Source organism: Pseudorasbora parva, chromosome 10 (genome assembly GCF_024679245.1).
Source record: "Pseudorasbora parva isolate DD20220531a chromosome 10, ASM2467924v1, whole genome shotgun sequence".
Lineage (NCBI taxonomy): Eukaryota > Metazoa > Chordata > Actinopteri > Cypriniformes > Gobionidae > Pseudorasbora > Pseudorasbora parva.
In genome coordinates this window covers 40,007,041-40,028,394 of record NC_090181.1, presented here as the reverse complement: position 1 = coordinate 40,028,394, position 21,354 = coordinate 40,007,041, and the positions used below count along the sequence as shown (strand labels likewise).

The 21,354-nt window shown below is 39.5% G+C and overlaps 1 protein-coding gene and 2 non-coding genes across 3 annotated transcripts in view; 1 reads left to right on the top strand and 2 right to left on the bottom strand.

Annotated features, from left to right (window-relative positions):
• The first annotated feature begins 2,853 nt into the window (after nt 1-2,853).
• LOC137091571 (utrophin-like) overlaps nt 2,854-21,354 on the top strand; it is a 53,080-nt gene continuing 34,579 nt past the window's right edge. Inside the window, exons 1-4 of the mRNA XM_067456120.1 lie at nt 2,854-3,193; nt 13,134-13,264; nt 13,366-13,522; nt 14,959-15,076. Of these exons, the coding sequence (XP_067312221.1) occupies nt 3,059-3,193; nt 13,134-13,264; nt 13,366-13,522; nt 14,959-15,076 (541 nt within the window). The 5' untranslated portion in view covers nt 2,854-3,058. The remainder of the gene's footprint in view (nt 3,194-13,133; nt 13,265-13,365; nt 13,523-14,958; nt 15,077-21,354) is intronic.
• Nucleotides 3,524-3,607, bottom strand: trnal-uaa (transfer RNA leucine (anticodon UAA)). Its single transcript has one exon. It is a non-coding gene; the product is annotated as a tRNA-Leu (tRNA).
• trnal-uaa (transfer RNA leucine (anticodon UAA)) lies at nt 9,279-9,361 on the bottom strand. The gene has a single exon. It is a non-coding gene; the product is annotated as a tRNA-Leu (tRNA).

Here is a 21,354-nt window from a genome sequence, read left to right as displayed (position 1 = left end):
TCTGGTCTTCTCTCCGACAGCATGTCCCTCCATCCTCCAGGTTTTGGCACCAATGTAACAGAGACAAGAGTATGTTGATATGGGAAGAAGGAGGCAGGAACCTGCGAACATGTAATGACTTTAATCTGAATGTAAACAAAATGAAAGTAAAACACACACACACAGTAAAAGCTCCAGCTTTTATGCTTCCGTCGCTCCTCCGTGAGAGATCCGAGACCCATTTTTGCCCCAAACCACTTTATCAGAAATCCCACTCTGCAGCTAATTTCATTGGTTAAAGGACAACTCCAGTAATTATCACATTGTTACCAAGTAGATCGTTCTCTGGGATGTGTTTTCATGAAAATCGAATTTAAAAAGTTTTATCTCTAAAAACAGATTAGCTTATAAAGCTAGTGTAGTAAGTAAAATTAAATCACTAGATAATACCACTAACAAGGCTTAAAATAGCCTCACACTAACACGGTAGCATAATGAGGGTCCCTATATGCAAACCGAAGCATTGAGCACTTTGTGAGTGTACAAACAGTTTAATAAGAAGATACTTTATAAAGACAGTCCATTACAAGTATACAGACAGTAGCCATCTTGCAAAACTGTCTTGATAAGTCGAGCCAAAACTGTTTGTACACAGTTGGTTTCGAGATCAGTGTTTGGTGTAGGCAATTACTACACTCTAAAAAATGCTGGGTTAAAAACAACCCAAGTTGGGTTGAAAATGCACCAACCCAACAATTGGGTTGTTTTAACCCAATGGTTGAGTTGTTCTTACCCAGCAATTGGGTTGTCTTAAGCAACATTTAACCCAACCACTGGGTTAAAACAACTCAACCATTGGGTTAAAACAACCCAATTGTTGGGTTGGTGCATTTTCAACCCAACTTGGGTTGTTTTTAACCCAGCATTTTTTAGAGTGTACTGAGATTGACATGACCAATAAAATCTCAAGAATCAGCTTCAGGGTGGAGTTTCTACTGAACTAGTTTGGGGGGATCACGGTTATAGGCACGTGGTGTTTTTACTAAAGCCACGTTTCCACTGCAGGAACGTTCTCCAGAAACTAGGGACTTTCAGGTGGTACTCTGCGTATTTCGACCGCAGGGACCAGGGTATAAATGAAGTTCCGGGCAAAATTTCCCCCCTCAGAAAGGTATTTTTTTTTCAAAGTTCAGGAATTTTCGGGGGTGGTCATTAGTTGAGTTCATGCAACATTTTTTTTGGCTGACTCCATGAAGAATTTTATTTCAACCAGAGTAAAGGGTAAACGTTCAGGGTAAATTTTGGTGGAAATGGGGCTACTGGTCTGCCATGTATAATACAGGATTTCCATATGAATTGGTATCGTTTTTAACAATGTTTTGTCTGTACGCGAGCACAGGAAACATTGAGCAAAGGAAACCTTTTATTTTATTTTTTATACATTGTTGAACTGTAAACATATAGTGTGTCTGATTGTTTGTTTCAGGACAACCTCTCAGAAACATTACTGACAGCACCCTGAACCTGTAAACATCAAAGCAGTCCAATTAAAGTTATCACGCTTCTACCAGGAGTCGGGTTGGGGTTTTAACACACAAGGACATTTGTCCATTGGATCTTAAGTCCGACGCTTTTACCTTTCAGCCATCCTGGTCACAGAACAGTTTGTTAACCGACCACCTCATGTTACTTTACTTAATCCTCTTTTATATGAGTTTCTTGTAAGATTTGTTTTGGGATGTCTGTATTTAGGCTGAAATTTTAGGGGCTTTTTGGTTATTCTGATAAATAAAAAAATACACATTTATAAAGCTGAACAGAACAATGATATTGCAAATTAAATCTAATGATGCTTATAAAGGTAAAAATGATATTGACTAGGAATATGCTACTCAAATGATAGGCTGCCAAAAACATTTAGCAAATACTAAAAGTGGCAATTATCTTGCGGAATTGTTATATGGGGTTAAAGCCTTTCCTCTCAATTTATTAATCACCTAAATGTGTTATTGATTTACCATGTAATTAAGAGCTACTTCGTCATACCACATTTACCCACAAAGTCCAATTAAATTTAACGATTTGGAGATTCTATTAGAACTGGAGTTCAAGCACACAAGAATCTGAAGTCCAGTTCAGCCATCTTTTAGACCAAAAAGATTCTATGTGGTTCTATATAGAACCCTGGAGATCTTGACTCCATTTTAAAGAACTATTTTCATGTTTAATGGGTTGTTTATTCACTATTTAAAGGTGCACTGTGTACTTTTCTTCAGTAAAATATCTAAAAAAAAAACACTATTCCAGTTTTATAGTATATTTTGTTCAGTTGAGTACTATACACAATCTTTTCTTCTAAGAGTGTCCATTTCATTTATTTAATACAACTGTTGCTTGTGTACTCTCCGGTAGATATGCCTGTAATTCATAATATCACTAAGAAGCCAAGACATTTTCTTGGTCATTTTATCAAATAAAGTGACTTTGATCTTGTGACTCTTATACAGACAGTCAGATGTTATTGCTTCCAGTGAAGCTCAAGATGAATCATTCTCATTCTGTAAAAGGAGACAAATCAAATATGACATTCTGAAATCCAGGCAATGCTTATTTAAAATCATTTATAATGAACAAAAGATTTCATTTTGTTTAAGACTGTATCATGCTGTGTGCATACTGTGTGCTCTCCCCAAATCTCTCTCTCTCTCTTTCTCTCTGCCACTCACTCAGACTCTGGTTCTCTCGCTCAGCATCGTCTCATCCACACGGGGAGTTTTTGCTGACAAGGAAACAAGCTTTTGCAACGTAGCTCAACTTTCAATTTTCATGGTTCTGAATCACTCCTCTCTTCATTGTTCAGTATCCCTTTGAAGATTAAAGTACGAGCCTGAAGACAGGACATCTCTTGGGTCGGATCTTTGTGCAGGCTTTATTTGCTGCTTTAGAGAGCCGTTTCTCTACTTCACACTTGCAAATAACCTCTTAAGTTGTTGGACATGCTGTAGGAGTATTTGGATGCACTTTCAAAGCCTAGATGATGTGCTAATTGTGCAAACATTAGGAGCGGCAGTCCTTTAGGATGAGAATCTTACACAAGCCCAGCAGTCTGAAGATAATGGCTATGGTGAGATCTTCTCTGCAGAAAGTGATGCTTTTTCTTCAGCACATCCAAAGAATGGCTGTCACATCCCCACGTTATCAGAAAATGTGCAAGGTAAAAGAGTGTTTTGTAAAATTACTTTGTTTAGTCTGAGTTGCATTTAATTCAGATCTATTTGTGATGTGTATTTGGGTTTGCAGATTGTCAGTAGGCTAATGTTTTGAGAGGTTCGGTAGCACCACAAGAAAATAAAAGAGCAATAAAAATGTTTTAACCTTAAAATAGTGCAAAAAAAGGAATCGAGTAATCTGGGGCTAAATAGGTTGAAACAAATCCATATCAGGAATCTTGCTCAGAAAGCCTCACCTGTTTATTCTCTGGTGGTACAATCCCAACTGTATTTTTCATGAATATATGCATAAGCTTTTTAAAATCCCAGCTCATTACCAGGATTGGGGTTTGAACCCACGAGGACATTTGTCCATTGGATCTTAAGTCCAACGCCTTAACCACTCGGCCATCCTGTGTGAAGTATGAGAGACCTCAAATTGATGAAATAGATTTGGTCGTTTCCTTGTTTCTAATGACCACATACCTTTTTTAATTAAAATGCACCACATTAAGCTATAGGTAGTTAGAATCCAATCAATGTATTAACTAAGGGTAAGTATACACTACAACGATATACTAAAAACGGAAATGGTTTTCCTTTGCATTTTTTGCGTGCCGACGACAATTTTGTCAAAATGATCCCTGTTCACTGGATCTGTGAAAACAACTAAAAATGCGGTATTATGCATGCCTGGCCAGTAGTTGGCAATGCCACTTAAAAAAATTATTTAAAAAAATGCGCCAATAGACAACACACAATATGCATGCCCATGGCGTCACCGTTTTCATTTTTTTTTTTGTAGTTTTACACTTTGATGTTTATGGTAAACTTCAAAAGTTTGCATTCTCAGGCCCGCTGTTGTCATGTAACTGAACAGCCGAAAAACAAAAAAGGTTTTCAGTTGAAATTGGTGTAGTGTAAACGGCCCTAAAAGGGCATAAAAATGCAAACTTTTGAAAATGGTTTTAAAGTGCACATTTTTTAAAAACATACCGTTATCAAAGTGACATTGGCAATTACTGGCAATTAAGTTGTTGTCTGCTACTAAACAAAGCTCACTTTGTAACCAAAGTGGAACACATATATATTGCATTATGTTGCAAAGTTATGGAGCTCTACCAGGAGTGGGTTCAAACCAACAAGGACATTTTTCCATTGGACAATGCCTTAACTACTCGGCCATCCTGGTGGTTGTGGTACGGAAATGACCTTAATTTAAGATTTTGGGCCTGTTTACATTAAAAATGTGTTTTGGTTTTGGTCTATACAGCTATTTTTGCCCTTCACAACAACTGTGAGGGGGGGGGGGAATTTTTTATAACTCATTCGTTTACATTATGAAGCCTTAAAGTTCTGCATAATTAAGGGCGTGGTTACTTTGAGTGACAGGTGGATAGCCATTTATCCGCCGTCTATAGTCATTGTGACATCTCAACTCCGCCCACATCCCACCTCTTTGCCCATTTTCTGTTAACCGGGCGATGACGTGCTGGCAAGATGGCAACGGCAGCTCGTCTCCTCTTTGCGCTTCAGAACGACTCATTGGAATCCTATGGGTGACATCACAAACACTACATCCATTTTTTTTTTTTTTACAGTATAGTGTAAACTGGGTCTAAAATGTTTTGAGCTTGTCCACTTTTGACCACTTCCAGAGGTAGTTGAAAACACATTAGACCGGATTTCTTTTGTAGTGTAAATGCTCATGTTGTCAAATGATTTTGAACAGCCTCAAAAGACCTAAGAGCCTATAGTGACCTAATGCGTAAATGTTACGAGACACCAGGCAGACAGGATAAAGAGCCAAGTTAGGTTTGAAGATGGACAACTTTTCAAGCACAATGTTCTCTCACCATTCCTGATTTCTAACACACTCTCACCACATTCAGCATGGTCTTGCGGCTTTCAGAACAGAAAAAAAGCTCTTCATCTCTTTTTGCATTCATATGTAAATGTCTTCCATTGAAAAGATCTGAAAAATCCCATACATTTACCTGCCTATAGGGACCCTTCTTTAAAGGAAATCAGGACAGAAGTAGCTGAAAGTGGACAAAAGAGACGGATTAAAACACCAGGTGTAAATGGGGATGTGTCGGCCTCTATTATTTGTGACTAATTGACCAAAACACATCTTAATAGCAGGTGTAAACAGGGTCTTTGTTTCTAATGACCCACAGAACAGGTGTGTGTTTTTTAATGAATCACATTAAACTAGGTAGTATAACATATATAACCTTTGATTGTATTTAAAGGTCCTGTTCTTCGCGATTCCATCTTTCAAACTTAAGTTAGTGTGAAATGTTGCTGTTGGAGCATAAATAATACCTGTAAAATGATAAAGCTCAAAGTTCAATGCCAAGCGAGATATTTTATTTAACAGAAGTTTCCTTTCAAAGCCTACAGCGAACGGCCGGTTTGGACTACACCCCTGCACTTCCTTCAGGAATGAAGTCACTAGAACCGTTTGTTGACTAACCCTCCGCCCACAAGAACACGCAAAATAGGGGGCCTGGTCTTTTTGCTCTCCCACGTGGAGAAGAGCGAGCATTCAGCGCTTGCATCTCCCCGTTATGGTAAGAGGCGGGACCTTTCCGGGCAAAGTGCGCTAAGCTGCTGTCCAATCACAACACGGGAAGCGCTGGCCCAATCAGAACTCATTACGTATTTCTGAAGGAGGGACTTCATAGAACAAGGAAATCATCAGGCCGTTTTTAGGACAGAGAAAACAGCGGTGTACAGATAAGTAAATTGTTATGTGAAAAATACTGTTTTTTTTACACGCGAAACATGAATACATGTTTTATTGCGTACTGTAAACATAATCAAAGCTTCGAAAACACGCGAAGAACGGGACCTTTAAGGACAAGTTTTACATTTGTATCTTGATGCTTTTCGACAGTTCTGAAAAAATAATTTAGAAGCACATTCTGTTGGTTGCGTATCTTCCAAAGTAAACATTTATATATTTCATAAAAATCTATTTTTCACATTAGGAAGCTCTACCAGGAGTGAGGTTTGAACCCACAAGAACATTTGCCCACTGGCCCTTGAGCGCTATTGCCTTAACCACTCACCCATCCTTTCTCAACAAGATGTTGCATCTCATAGCTTAAGTTGGCATTGTAGCTATGAGATGCTATGAAACATTAATTCATTGACTTTAATGAACAACATGATGTCTTAAAACAATGATAATCTCTGATCTCCCAAAAGCAACACACTTTTACTGCTGAAAGATTTCACTCTTTTCAGAGATTTGATATGGGACATAGAACCTTTTAAGCATGTTATTTTTTGAGATTGTTAGATTTGTACTTTATACAGCTTCTGCGTGTGTTAAAACTAAAAACATATAAAGCACAGGAAATGCAGTTTGCCTTGTCCAAAGTGTATTATCAATTACACAGAAATTGGTGCATTGTTGACATGTTTGGCTCGTCAGGGGCCTGTTGCACAAAAGTAGGATAAGGGATTAAGCCAGGATATCTTGGTGATCCTGGCTCAATTGATCCCTAATCCGGTTGCACTAAAGCTGGATAGGGGGCAGGAGGATATGTTATGGTATAAATTACCATGGAGATTTATTCTGTGGAACTAGCCTGCTCCAGACCAGGCTAAATTCCAGGATCTATTTAATCTCATCCCTAATGTCAGTCAGCAGTCACCACAAATGGAAACCAATAGTTATTTCACTGCTCACTATACATTGTTATCACATATAACTAGACCCACTGTCATTATTTAAACGTTTGTGATCATTAATTTCAATCATTTTGGAAAAATAATGATTTTTAGATGATGTTGCTATCATTAGATAATTTACAGTTTCCAATAGACTATAAGGCTATATATAAAATGACAGAATATTAGGGCCACAGAGGGAAAAAAAGACAAGTCATAATATTGTAACCAGTTGTTTTAAAGGAGGACAGTTGTTAAAATGACAGATGTGGGGCATTTCGTGAAATTGTACTTCAGTATGGTTTCATAAACAAAGACATGCTGATGTGCCAGAATATGAAGTATCACATTGTCATAACTATCAAAACTGTAAAAAGATTATGTTGCTTTTCTGCAGAAAGAACCAGCCTCATAAATTTATGACTTTATCCTTTTTCCTCAGTGGGGCCCTAGTACTCTGTCATATAAACAAATACACATTCCATATGAATATAAAAACACAATGTGTAACATTATGTTCCTTTATTAAATAAGGACAAAAAGCAGGTAAACTATCAGCTCCTTTCGAAACTGAAGTCACAGTGACTCTACAAGATGGAAAGCACAGAATCAAAGCATATTATACAAAATGATACATACACATTCAAAGGTCTGTATATAACACACCCTGCATGTCTGCACACTAAAATAAATGCAGGACAAATCCATACACATCAACTGAACAGACAAATGAATGGATGCAGTAGCCTCCCTGCAGCCTTGTATTACACACAGTATACCGCACAATCATCATAAGAGGCCAAATTCGTAAAAAAAAAAAACAACCCAAAAAAACCCTATTTCCTCTGCCACAGCAGGACATTTTTTTACCTAAATTGAAAGCACACATACTAACTAAAATAATTCAACACATATTGGTCCCTCAGCAGCCGACCACTGTCGTCATCAGGGAAGATTGCCGGATTGTCCCAGTCCATGGCTGGTGGCACTCTGGGGGCCCTCTCCTTCCTCAGGCAGGCCACATTGTGGAGGACAGCACAAGCCACAGTAATATCACATGCCCTAACAGGGTTGACCCTTAATTTGTGCAGGGAGTGAAAGCGTGCCTTCAGGAGGCCAAAGGTCATTTCAACTCTGGCCCTGGTCCTGGCATGGGCATGGTTGTAGGCCTGCTGTGCTTCCTGGGGGTCTGTGAAAGGTGTCAGGAGAAAAGGCTGGCAGCCATACCCCCTGTCTCCCAGCAACACACCAGAGAATTCACCTGTCAACACAAAATCTCATCATTACTACCTCATAAACACAGTGATATTCTTGACACAGCCATGATGGTTATAAATAGGGGTTGTGTGGCTTACCTTGTGATAGGCACTGATAGATAGATAGATTTTCCTAGGTTATTTTGCTCTCGAAAATATTTAAGATTTTTTTTAGATATTTTTTTTTGGACTGAAAACAAGACAAAAATACTAAGTAAGAAAGGACCCAAGGTTGGTTGCTCACTCCTTTGAAAGGCGCTATATAAATTAAAGTGATTATTATTATAGCTCATCTATGTATTCAAGAAAATTTTATTTATATAGCACTTTTCACAATTGTTTCATTCTGTCAAAGCTGCTTTACATTAATAAAAGCAGGGGAAACACAAAAAAAAAACGGTGGACAACATAATAAGCAGAGTACAACGGCTAAGATTAAACCGTACTGAGCGTAGTAACGTAAAATAATAATGTAAGGCTTTAATAATAATATATCATAGCTTTATACAGTGTGATGGAGTTACGTTACACAATTTCACTCATATATGCAGTGCATTTCAATAAAAAATGTAACCGTTTCATAATTACAGTAGCCTACAACTGCGTTTTTGGAGATGTGAATTAAATATTTGATTTGTAATTGTGATGTTTCAGCGGAGCGGTGAGTGTGTAATTGTGCACTACTTACGCATTCAGGCGGTCTGCAATACTTTGCCACGCTTTTTCTCTTTGCTTTATCACTGTGGCGGTGTTGCCTTTCTTCTTAATTATATATTTTACCTCCTCGTATGCCTCCATGAGGATTTGTGCTTCCGACGGGGAAAAGTACGCGGCTCTAGTTGCCATGGTAAATCAGTTAATCTGTGATCTGTGGCGGGGTCTATTTGAGTGAGCCGTGAGCGCGCACATATCCAGGATTGGTTTCACCTGGCTTAATGAATCCGTGTCTGCTCATCCTGGCTTGGTCTTTGTGCAACCAATTAAGCCTGGACGCACATGTTTTGGCTTTATTGAGCTCAGCTGAGTCATTTATCCCGGATGTCTTAATTCTACTTTTGTGCAACAGGCCCCAGGAGCACTTTGATAAGTCATCTTATAATAAGCACAACAACCCAGCATCTTTTGATTTAATTGAAAATTTGTGCAGCTCTACCAGGAGTGGGGTTCGAACCCACAAGGACATACATTCATTGGATCTTAAGTCCAACGCCTTAACGACTCAGCCATCCTGGTCACTTCTGCTCCTGTCTGAGTTGCACAATTGCTCTCTATTCTTCACAGAGAGCTGTTGCATTATGCACAAACTGCAGCTGGCACTGAGATGGCAAGAACATTAATCCGTTGACATTTATAAACCTCTTCCTTATGTCTTTCTCTCCAAAAGTGTGCCAATCTGTGATTTCTCAGACTAAAAGCAAGCAAACCTTTAGTGCCCTGACCCTATGAAATACTTAGGGCCATATTACATTTATTAGACTGAAAAAGTCACTTTAAAACATGTACAAACAATTTAAAACTTGCTTGTTTGACATTCAAGAAGGAACATCATTGGTTCTCGCACACCAATTTAGCAAACGTGCTTGAGCTTTACAGACTTTACAGACTTTTTGATGAGGCAAAGTGGTAATTGTGTAGCTGTCAATGGAATATCCCGTTGCCTCACAAGCTTGAAAAACCAAACTAATGCCAATCACATTGTGTATGAATCAGTGGGCGGGCTTAAAGCAGCACTTTGCAACTTTTGCTCTCTGGGTCCCCCTACAGTTGGGAAAAAATAATGCCTCAACTACTGTCGTAAACTCATGTATGCAATTGTTGACATGATAGCCCTGAACTAGTAATGCGCGGGTCGTCTCATAACCTGCGGACCCCGTATGTCTATTTAATGGTCGCGGGTGCGGGGCGGGTTGTAAAAAGATATACAGTGGTGCGGGACAGGCCAAATAACTTCATAAAAGCGTCCCCGTGGGTTGGTGCAGCACTAACAGTTCCCCTGAACACTGCAGGAGGAGTTCACATGCAGGTGTTCTTCTGGCGTCGCGTGTGAAATGTCTTTATCCCAGGTACAGTCAGTGGCATATGTTTCAGCATGTCATATGAATATAATTTTATGGGTTTTATTTTTTTCAAACGCCAAATAATCACGATGCTCACGTTTACAAGCCAGCGTCATTATAGTAGTCTGTTGGTTACCGTTTTACAGAATCTATATGAAACTTCAGTTCAATGTTTGAGTGGTAGGTAATCACCGTAACAAGCATGACAGCATCGCTCGGGCACGCCTCCTTCAGCTCACGCCGACGAGCAAACGCTGGTCACATGTTGATCCCCGTCCTGCCTTTAATCCCATCACTTTTTCGTTTCCTCTTATTGCTTTCCTCCAACAAAACCTTTTCTTTCTTATTTGTCTGTGCTGCTTCGGACATGACTATATTATCCGACGAACAAAGTTGGGCTCGCACGTCCGAATTTAAGGAAGTGTGGGTGTTGGTGGAAGTGCAGTATATGCTGTAAAGCAGTCGAATTTTGTAGTTCTTTTTTTTCTTGGGTTACTACCCGAAACCCGAAGTTTAAAAGTACGATTAAAAATGATACAGACCCTGTCAAGCTATGGCAGACGTGTCATTCAACCTATTGTAAGTCGATGTATCATCACAAGAGTCTTGAAAATATATTATGAAGGTTGAAAAGTTACCTAGTGCTGCTTTAAAGGTGGGGTAAGTCTTATTTCAAAACCGTTTTAGAAAAAGGACACGGGCCGAGTGGAATAACAGACTTGTAGCCAATCAGCAGGTAAGGGGCGTGTCTACTATTGATGGTGACAAGAGCGCTCGCTCTGTGTACATCATTATTCAAAACACACAAGTCACACATGACGGACATTAGCCGAGAACTAGCCTAATACATGCTGCTCGACTATGCTCGTGTGTCATGTTCGCTTGTTAGTCCATTTGTGATCGTAATTGTGTCTCACTTCAGCGATGATAAAGACCCGTTCATTTCCACACCGTATGGAGCATCTAAATCTCCTCCCTGTGTGCTTCAAGATCAGCTCGCACAATGTCTCCGACAAGTAAGATACTATACTCCTAATATATGTTTACTTACTCTTTTAATGATCTATATAACCCTTATCCAGTCATAATTGTAATATGTCATTAGCTGGACTGTCGTGCTTGTGTTCTATAGAGTTGTTCCTGAGAACAGTTTAAACGCTATCTCTAATCTGGTCATAATTGTAATATGTCGTTAGTTGGACTGTCGGCTCGTGCTATAGAGTTGTTCATGAGAACAGTTTGTGCGTGTTTTTGTGATCGCTATGACTCTAATCTGGTCATAATTGTAATATGTTCGTTAGCTGGACTGTCTTGCTCGTGTACTATCGAGTTGTTCACAAGAACGGTTTGTGTTTTTGTGATAGAAGGGATTACTTTTTCATTGAATATTCGACCTGGATTAGATACACAGAGATTCTGCCGTAGCCGTTGATGCCTCTGGATTACGTGTGTGGGGCGGCGCTATCAAAATAGGGGCGAGACCCTTTTGGGGGTATGGGCGTGTTTGTTTTGGTGATGTGAAATACCAACAACGGTTACCAGATAGCACTTACCCCACCTTTAACATCATGACGCCAGAGTTGTAACGGTTCTGCTACTACTAGATGCTGTCGAACGGTGGTCTTTTGAATCTGCTTCGGCTGTGACGCTGGAAGACATGGAGTTAAGCTTTTCTTTGAGAAAATATCAAAGAACGGCAAAAAAGGAAGCTGTGTTCTGAGTTTAATCTGTCAATTAACCCCGCTTCACCTTCTTTGTTGTTCTGTAGCACTATCCTATTTCGTGCAGAGGGAATTTGAAAGACAACAATTTGTTGACAAAAACACTTGAGCGCTGCCAACTGTGTGTTCCAGACCCAACATCTTGACGTGAGTTTGCCTTGTCAGGCAAACTTTTGGGTAAACTAACACTTTAATGGTGGGTATCCACTAAATCTAACAGTTAGTTAGATAATTAGATATTATATCAGACTGTATGCACTCAATGGGGTTGATTTAAGCAAACATTTAACCCAACCTCTGGGTTAAAACAACCGAATTGCTGGGTTTGTCCACATTAAACCCAACTTTTATTTTAGAGGGTGAGGTAGCTTAGTCATATTTTAAATTAAATTGCAATTAATGTTTGTGTAGTGCAAAAATAAAAAAATAAAAAGTTCTACTACCGTAATTTCGCCGTTTGTTAATGTAAAAAAATTCAGGCAACTTTTTACGATGTACAGTGTATCACCGTGTCTTTTTTTAATCCAGCGACCCACGCTTCTGAATATTTTTTTTCAAACGTGTGTACTTTTTTTTTTTACAACCTCATTATAATGCATGCAATGAGCACACAAGATTGTGACCATTTTTTAAAATAATGATAAGTAATAAAGATAATAAAGATAATTTAGTAATAATGATGGCAAATTTAATTTTGTTTCATCTTTCCCAGCTCTACTTATTAGCAGAATAGATAATGCTATAAAGGGTTCCAGCATGATAAGCAAAGACTGTCTGTTATGTCTCTGCTTGATGTCTTTCTTTGGTTGTATATCATCACTGCAGCCCTAAACGAGAGAGCTACATTTCCTCTGAAATAAACCAACCAGTCATTATATGTCTGTGGAAGCTTTAAGGCGACTGCCACCATAAATGAAAGTTTTATAGGTAGGAATTACAGCAGACTGCTGAAGGCAGGTGAGATGTCTGATGTTTGAGGTTATTTTTCAAGTAGGTAAGTGTTCTGTCAACCGCATGTTTTGAATGACCTAATTGCCTGTCACTTTTGTCAGCTTTTGTCTTCATGCATTAGTCTCATTAAATGGCCATTGAAGCAGTGCTATTTCTGATTCACTTTAATTCCATTTATAGGAGACAAAACAAGGGGAAGATCACTTAATCAGTGTCCATTGATAGTTGTTGGAATTGGTGCAATTTTAGCTGCTGCATGCTGTTATGTCTCCTCAGGACATTCAGACAGATGCTGACACCCAGTCGGATCTTTCTAAAAGGGCTTCGAGAGGTCAGATCCCAAATACCAAGGCACAAGAGCTTGATAAGTTCAGAGATGTGGAGCACTTTCATATAGCCTCAAGAAGGTCTGTGTAATATATACCCAGCAAAACAAACAAACAAACAAATATTTCGGAAACAGGTCATAACATCCAGAAAATTCCTTTAAATTGTCATGTGCTTACAGAGAGTGTTTGGAGGCCGGTGTGGAGAAATGGACCGGACTGATAGCTATCCTCGAAGAGCTTTGGTTTTGGGTAAAGCTGAAAGATGAGGAGCTGACACGGCAAAGGCCGATGGGAGAGGACGTACATACTTTACTGCAGCAGCAAGGCTACTGTACGGTCAGTCACGCCGTGTCATCTAGTCAACTTTATTCATATAGCGCTTTTACAATGACAATTGTATCAAAGCAGATTCACAGTGTTAAACAGGACAATACTGCAACAAAATTTGATTCAGCTGTACAGTCGTTCTGGAGAAAACTGTGATATTATCAGCTTATTTTAATTTATCATATAGTGACAATGTTGGCAGATCAGTATTAGTTTATACAATTATTTAAGACCTGATAAATTAATTTGATTTGTATATTTAGTTGAATAACTTAGATCAGAATTTTAGTGTCCCCAACTGAGCAAGCCAAGCCAAAGGCGACAGTGGCAAGGAAGCAAAACTCCATCAGGGCATGATGGAGAAAAATAAACCTTGGGAGAAACCAGACTCAGTCGGGGTGCCAGTTCTCCTCTGGCCTATTATCAAACAGTGTATGATTATAATTCTGGCAACCTTACAGGTCAGAAATCATATTAGATCAGAATATTCAACATTTCTGGGTATCACGCAAGAGACGGGTTTATTGATCATCCACAGGTTAACCCAAATAAAACAGACGCTTAAAGGCATTTCTGATTGTAAGGACCATAGATTCTCAGTAGGAGGAGAGTTAAGCATGTACAGTCCATTATGAGTGATGTTGTATTATTATTTTATACATAATGTTTTATAATTTACATCTTTGTACCAGCACCTCCTACCTGCATGCTTTGCCCACATTGCCCACATTGCCTTTTTAAAGAGGTATCTTGCAGTCCTTAGATATTATAGATGTCACTAGTTTAATAAAAAGATGCAATACAAAATAATTAAACCCCTTGATTACTTTTTTCCTGAAGCAGAAGCTGTGAAATGATTGTATGTGTTGTTGCACTGCTGAATTATTGATGTCCTTGATGTACATCACTATTTTATCATTGGAGTTTAGTGCATTTACTACTTTAAAACATTGCATTATTTATATCAGTTGTAATAAGGCTATCAGCACAAACATAACTAATAAATATTGCTGTAAACAAGATTATGAATTATTATTTTATGTATAATGGTGATTGAATGAATCAGTATTTTACAGAAAAAAAAGCGCTTTCTCACAGAATGCACCTCATTTTCCCTATTCATTTGTATAGTCGATGGCTCATTGTTAGATGTGTTTTGATGATATTATTCTGCTTTATCAGTAAAAAAACAAGCAGAATTATTCAAAAGTTTTCCTTCTGATATCGACCACAACACATCTTCTCTCTGGTTCAAAGATTTTGTTCCTCAATTAGTCACTTTTTCAGCTTATAATGTTTGGGTTTATGCATTGTTCTCTGATTGCTTTTCAAGTAATTATATCTCCAATTTCACGCCTCTAATGCGCCTGGAATGAGATGTGATAAATGTCCGCATTTAGTTTAAATGTCACACCTCTGCGTCTTGAATGTGCTGTTCGACACAGGCCTTGCACCGAGAGTTGATTGGACAGAGGCAAGATGTAGACAGCACTCTGAATCAGGTGTCTCTGGCTGTCCAATCTACAACAATGGAGGTCCAGAGCAGTACAGAGATGGCTGCAGGTGAGAGACTGTTTTGCATGTTATTCTTTAGAGGTTTTTCATTTATAGCACCGAAGTTCCCAGTTATCTTTCATATTAACTTACAAATTATTGTGGATAGAAGAGCTCAGATAATTTGGTCTTGGGAAAATTGAAAAAGAAGTGCTATGGTAGAGTTCATTTAAATCTTTTGATTGCAGGCTTTGGACTCTGGAGGGAGCAAATGTGAAATGTATTGGGTCTTTTTCTCAGGAGAAAAATCATTAATTTTCCATCCATCCATCCATCCATCCATCCATCCATCCATCCATCCATCCATCCATCCATCCATCCATCCATCCATCCATCCATCCATCCATCCATCCATCCATCCATCGAAACCATTCTCATATGACAATTTCTTATGCTGAACATAAGAAAAATATGCTGGATATGCTAAACATTTATTATTATTACAATCAATGTATCACCCTAACAGTTAAACACACTTTATTGCAGTGATAGATTTCACCTATAGTCTTGTCTTGTCCTCAATTGTCTGTTTCTATTAAAAATGCCACCAAGTGTCAAATTTTATGTGTATTGTCTTTCTGATGTAAATGGTCGTCTCCTGGATTCAAACACTAATTTTTTATTACACTTTTCATTTCTGGAGGTCATAGTTTTAGTCCATAGCGTCATTGGTGCATGATTTATGTGTCTCTGTAATGGCTCAGTGGAGACAATAAACCTTATAGGACGCAAAGTGAAAAGTGAGAGACTGCTGAAGGGTACGGATGTAAATCTGATCACAGAGGAAAGATTAGATTCCTCAGTAATGATACCCAGTAAGTTCTGGACCACAGTAATATAGTTAGGACGAAACTTTGTTTCTATATCTTATGAACTACTATAATATTCAGTCCTTGGAAAACCCCAAATGCATTGGTATGTTTTAAAAAAAAAAGATGAACAGATACTCATTTTAAAGTACTTTGGTACATTGAAGCTAAAGGTGATAGCTTTATTGCCAAATCATTTAACTAACTTATCAATTATATGCTGTAATTTATAATATAATCTGAACTAGTTTTCTAACATTAATCAATAAACAATTCCAAGTATGATGATATATTTGTAAAAATTTATATAACTGTCACGGTGTGTTTGGGTTTTGCTCAGTTTCATGTTCTTATTTTGTCATGGTCACTGTCATATTTCCTGGTTTTGTCATGTGATCCTGCCCTGTGCTCCATTGTCATGAGGCTTGTTAGACTCGATACAGTGATGCACAGACTGATCGGCAGCTTACTTAAAGGGGTAGTTCAGCGCTGGGAAGATGAATCTGTATTTAAACTGGGTCATTAATATCCTAGAAATCTAGACGCACCCTAGCGGCAGCAAAACTGATCTGCCCGCGAGTGTCGTCTAGCAACTCTCAATACCCTTCTGAGCTGTAATCGCCTAACTCCTGCCGGGCCAATCACATCGTGTATAGAGTCGGTGGGCGGGGCCATAATGACGACAGCCGAGTTGCGTTTGCGTGCTTCTAGTAAACACAGAAACTGGCGAACGGCGGTCTTTCGAATCAGCTCTGACCGCGACTCTGGAAGGCACTTGGAGTTAAGCTTTTCTCTGAGAATCGAACAAAGAACGGCACTGAAGTCATTCTTAAGAAGGGAAGATGTGTTCGGAGTTTAACCGACCGGATACGGCGAATGTTTAATCTATCAACAAGCTCTGTTTCACCTTCGTTGCTCTGGTTGGTTGTAGCGCTATGCTATCGCGTGCAGAGGGAGTTTGAAAGACAACCGTTTATCCCACCCCTCGGATTGAGCCCTGTCAATGGTGAGTTTACAGACCAAACATCTTGATGTGGGTCTGGCTTGTCAGGCTAGGTCATTAATGTAGTAGATTAAAAATTGCTGCCATTACACCAATACCTAAAAAGACCAATGTTGATTGGGACGATCTTAATAATTTTCGCCCCATTTCAAATTCCCTTTTTTTGGCTAAATTGCTTGAGCGTACTGTGACTTCTCAATTATACACCCATCTCTATCACTATCTATAATCTGTCTGAACCTCTCCAATCAGGTTTTCCTAAACAACATGGCACTGAAACGGCTTTATTAAAGGTCAAAAACAATTTGCTCTCTGGTTCCTTTTCAATTCTAATTCTGTTAGATCTCAGTGCGGCGTTTGATACAGTGGATCATTTACTTTTACTGATGTTTGGAATCTGTTTTTGGTATCACTGACACTGTTTTAAACTGGTTTAAGTCATTATTTTCCAATTGAAGGCAATTTGTGTCCCTGGGTGGATGTAGATTTAAAGTGGGCGCAGTGACATTTGGAGTTCCCCAGGGATCTGTGTTGAGTCCATTACTTTTTAGTATGTACATTTTCCCCTTGGGACAGCTTCTTAGAGTACTGGGTCTTAAATATCATTTTTACCCAGATGACACCCAAATCTACATTCATTCTAAACCAGGTGATAATACAGCGGTTGCATTCCTTGAAGACTGTATGTCGGAGATAAAAATCTGGATGTCTCAATTTTCTCTGTCTAAATAGCAATAAGACTGAGATAATGCTTATTCACTCATTTGTTTGCTCAACAAATTGGCAAAGTTAACACAGACACATTCATGGGTACTGCCTTGGAGTTTCAGATTAAATAAAAAAATGTAGGTGTGACAATTGATGCAAATTTAACTTTCGATCCCTGTGTCCAGAATATGGTCACAATTTTGTTTTTTCATCTGAGAAATTGCGCCCCATGCTATCATTTGCAGTAGCTGAAAAACTGATCCATTCGTTTGTTTTCTCTCACATTGATTATTGTAATGCACTACTTGCGGGAGTGTCAAAATCTACATTAAACAAATTACAGTACGTACAAAACTCTGCAGCCCGCATCCTGACAAGGTCCAGGACAAGTGAGCACATTACTCCTATCTTGAGTCCTTGCACTGGCTTCCTGTCAGGTTTCGTATAAATTTTAAAATTCTTTTTATTTTTTTAAAAGTCTGGCGCCACAATATCTGTCCGACCTTATAAATACATACACCCCAGAATGTTGTCTTCGTTCATCTGATTTTGTTTTTTTAGTTGTGCCTCATACACGTTTACGTTCTATGGGTGACCTGGCCTTCTCTACCCTTCTCTTCTCTTATTTTTGAATTTGGTGCTTTCTAGACTGAGATAAGACAGAAAATGTATTTTTGTCTCATGGGGATGAAAGACAACAATTCCCAGAATGCTTCGCTGCCTTACGAGGCCACTCCCGCGCACACGATCATTCGACTATACTCCAGGGTTTCTACTGATAGAAAGCCATATGCTAATCGCTGAAATATCCCTTGAAAGCAGTGCATGCTAGTAAGAAATTTTGACTTGAGGCAGAACTGATGGCACGTGAATGTGACGTATGTTAACAAAGTACCGTGAGAGTGATTCGATAGCAGCTGGCTAATGCAGCTTCTCCAGAGCGATTGCACGAGCTCTGATGATAAGACAGCTGATCCACGATTGGCCGGATTCACCGCATGATCACGTGTGTTTCGTGTTTATTCTAAAACCTTCTGTTCCACTAATGCTCACAAATCATTTTTATAACAGTAAAACCTCTTTTCATGTAGTTGCAATGTTATATTGTCATGTTTATCAAAATAAAACTGATAAAAAATGTAGACCCCCACTTCATTGATAGTGTAGGTTTATATGTTGAACTTTATTCTTGTACAAACAGACGCCGTATTGAATGAAAATGTCTGAGTCATCTGTGTATATGCCAAATATTGCATTTATTTAACTTCAGCTGTGATAAAGTATGAAAATATAGTGCGAGCGTCACTACGGGAAGCAGAAAGTGTCCGACTTCACGTCTCCGCTTGCAGCTCGTCCCCGCCTGTACGCGGCTACTCTCGCCGATCGGATGCAACCAACACACCTCTAGTCTCTTGTGTTATTTTGTCATTGGTTAATTTAGTCATGTGGGTTCTCAATTCTGTTCTGTGATTGGTTTATTGTTTAACCATTGGTCAACAGGTGTCTCTTGTCTTACTCATTAGTGTAATTAAGCCCTAATGCTTGCCTTGTCCAGTATTGTTACCTGTAACCATTGGTGGTGAGTTCTTTGTCAAGTCAAGTCCTAGTCTTTGTTTTGTTCACTTTTTGTTTTCTCAATAAAACTGCACTTGGGTTTCACTTCAACTTGCCTACACTGGAAATACATTACAATAGCGAAGATGTGATAGACTTAATTTGTCAAAATAAAATTGAAATCCCATGTAGAGACTTGAATAGGTGCATCTCTTCCCATGTATATGGTTTACTCACATTGAGTTTCTGATGCTTTGGGGAAAACTCCTTTTCTCCAACATGCTGAAGCCTGACTGAATCGCGTCTTTGCACTTGCACAGGCAAATGGCATTTCAAAGCGCCCCAATGGCCTATAAGTCAGCACTGAATGCCATTTCGAACACAGGAAGCCTTTCTGCTCACTGTGGAAGTGAGCGAAGAAGAAGTGGAGTTATGAAGCTTACAGCACTACAGCTGAGAGACAGCACTTGTCCCCTGTGGTTATCCGGTGAGACTAATTGAGCAAATTCTCTCTAGAAGAGCATACTTTCTGCAGCATTTCCTCCAAAATGTCACGCCAAGTGGCCGAGGCTGTGCTCTTTGAGATGGATTGCTCTCACTGTGAGAGCATGAGTCTGGCCTCACAATTTTTTCCAGAAATAATGACCCTGTACCTTACGGTCCCTTATTCTCTTCCTCTCAGGAGCCTCAGAGAAAAGAAAAAAACAGCAAAGTCACAGGGCTGAACAAGCAGGTCCAAGTGAGCTCATGTCGGCCCAGATCCCACATGCCTTACTGTCCCCAAAGCAAGAGGATTCCCCAGTGCTCTTCTCCTAAAGACCAGAGCCCCTCCTCTGGTGCGAGCAGCTTGGTCTCTTTTGGGGGTGCTGATGTAGAATTTGCAGATGACATCATGTCATTGGCAGCTTCTGATGCAGAGGAGGGGTCAAACTCAATGGAGAACTCTGCCCCCCTGCTGCCTAAGGAGCCAGGCGATGTCAGGCCTGATCTGGACACCCCAAACCTAATCTAGTTGGCCTTGGAAGAGACAGTCCACAGCTGCCTTAAAGAGTGATCCCAACATTAAGCCCCCCAGCAGAGACCGGCCCTGTTCACAACAAACTTACAAAGTTGTAGCTCGCCCCCTACTCAGTCCATGTCCACACATCTGCTTTGACTGCCCTCACCTCTGTTAATAGCAGCACGGGCCTACTCTGTGGTTGGCCAAGGTGGGTCCGCCTTCCACACAATACCAGTCCTTCAAGTGTTCCAGGCCAAGCTCCTCCGTGCTATGGATGAATTTGTCCCAGATCCTGCTGCTTTTAAGGAGCTGTCAGCGCAACCAACCATGCCGTGAGACCTTCTAAAATGATTGGCTGTACAATGGCTAGTCTCAGGCTCAGACCGCGGACCGTTGGCTAAATGTCTGATGCAGATGACACAGTTATCTGGCCATCATGTTTACAACTGTGACAATGAGCTCATACCAGGATCAACTAAACTTTGGATTTTCAAAAGTATGTAAAGTTTGTGGCTCATATTGTTGCAGTAAACTTACACACCGTTCTTGAATGAATCAATTATAGATGCATGCAGGTCTGTTAATGTAGGGAAATTTGCTTTACTCATGCTTGTAAATATGACGTGGAACAAAACTGTGATTGGTTGTGTTACATGTCAGTCAAACATCGTTTTAACATTGTCGGTTTTTGACCAGTGAAATCTGCGACAGGGTCAAGATATTCTTCCATCACTCTGAAGCTCTGGCTATGTGAGACTATGCAATGACCAATCTTGTGGTCATTAAGTTCCACTTTTGGTTAAACTTAAGGGAGATCAAGTACACAGACATGACAGCTGTCCTCAACTCCCTGTTTTTTCCCACAAAATGTTTTTTCCCACTTGTGTTTGCCTTCCAACCTCTTGTTCCGTTTTAGATGTTGGAAGCACTGTTTGTTTCCAATGCTAGGTTTGCCCCGCTAGGATTTGGCACACCCAAGCAGTTCACTGCTGTTATAGCGAACCAAAAAAACTACAGGGAGTGCAGAATTATTAGGCAAATGAGTATTTTGACCACATCATCCTCGTTATGCATGTTGTCTTACTCCAAGCTGTATAGGCTGGAAAGCCTACTACCAATTAAGCATATTAGGTGATGTGCATCTCTGTAATGAGAAGGGGTGTGGTCTAATGACATCAACACCCTATATCAGGTGTGCATAATTATTAGGCAA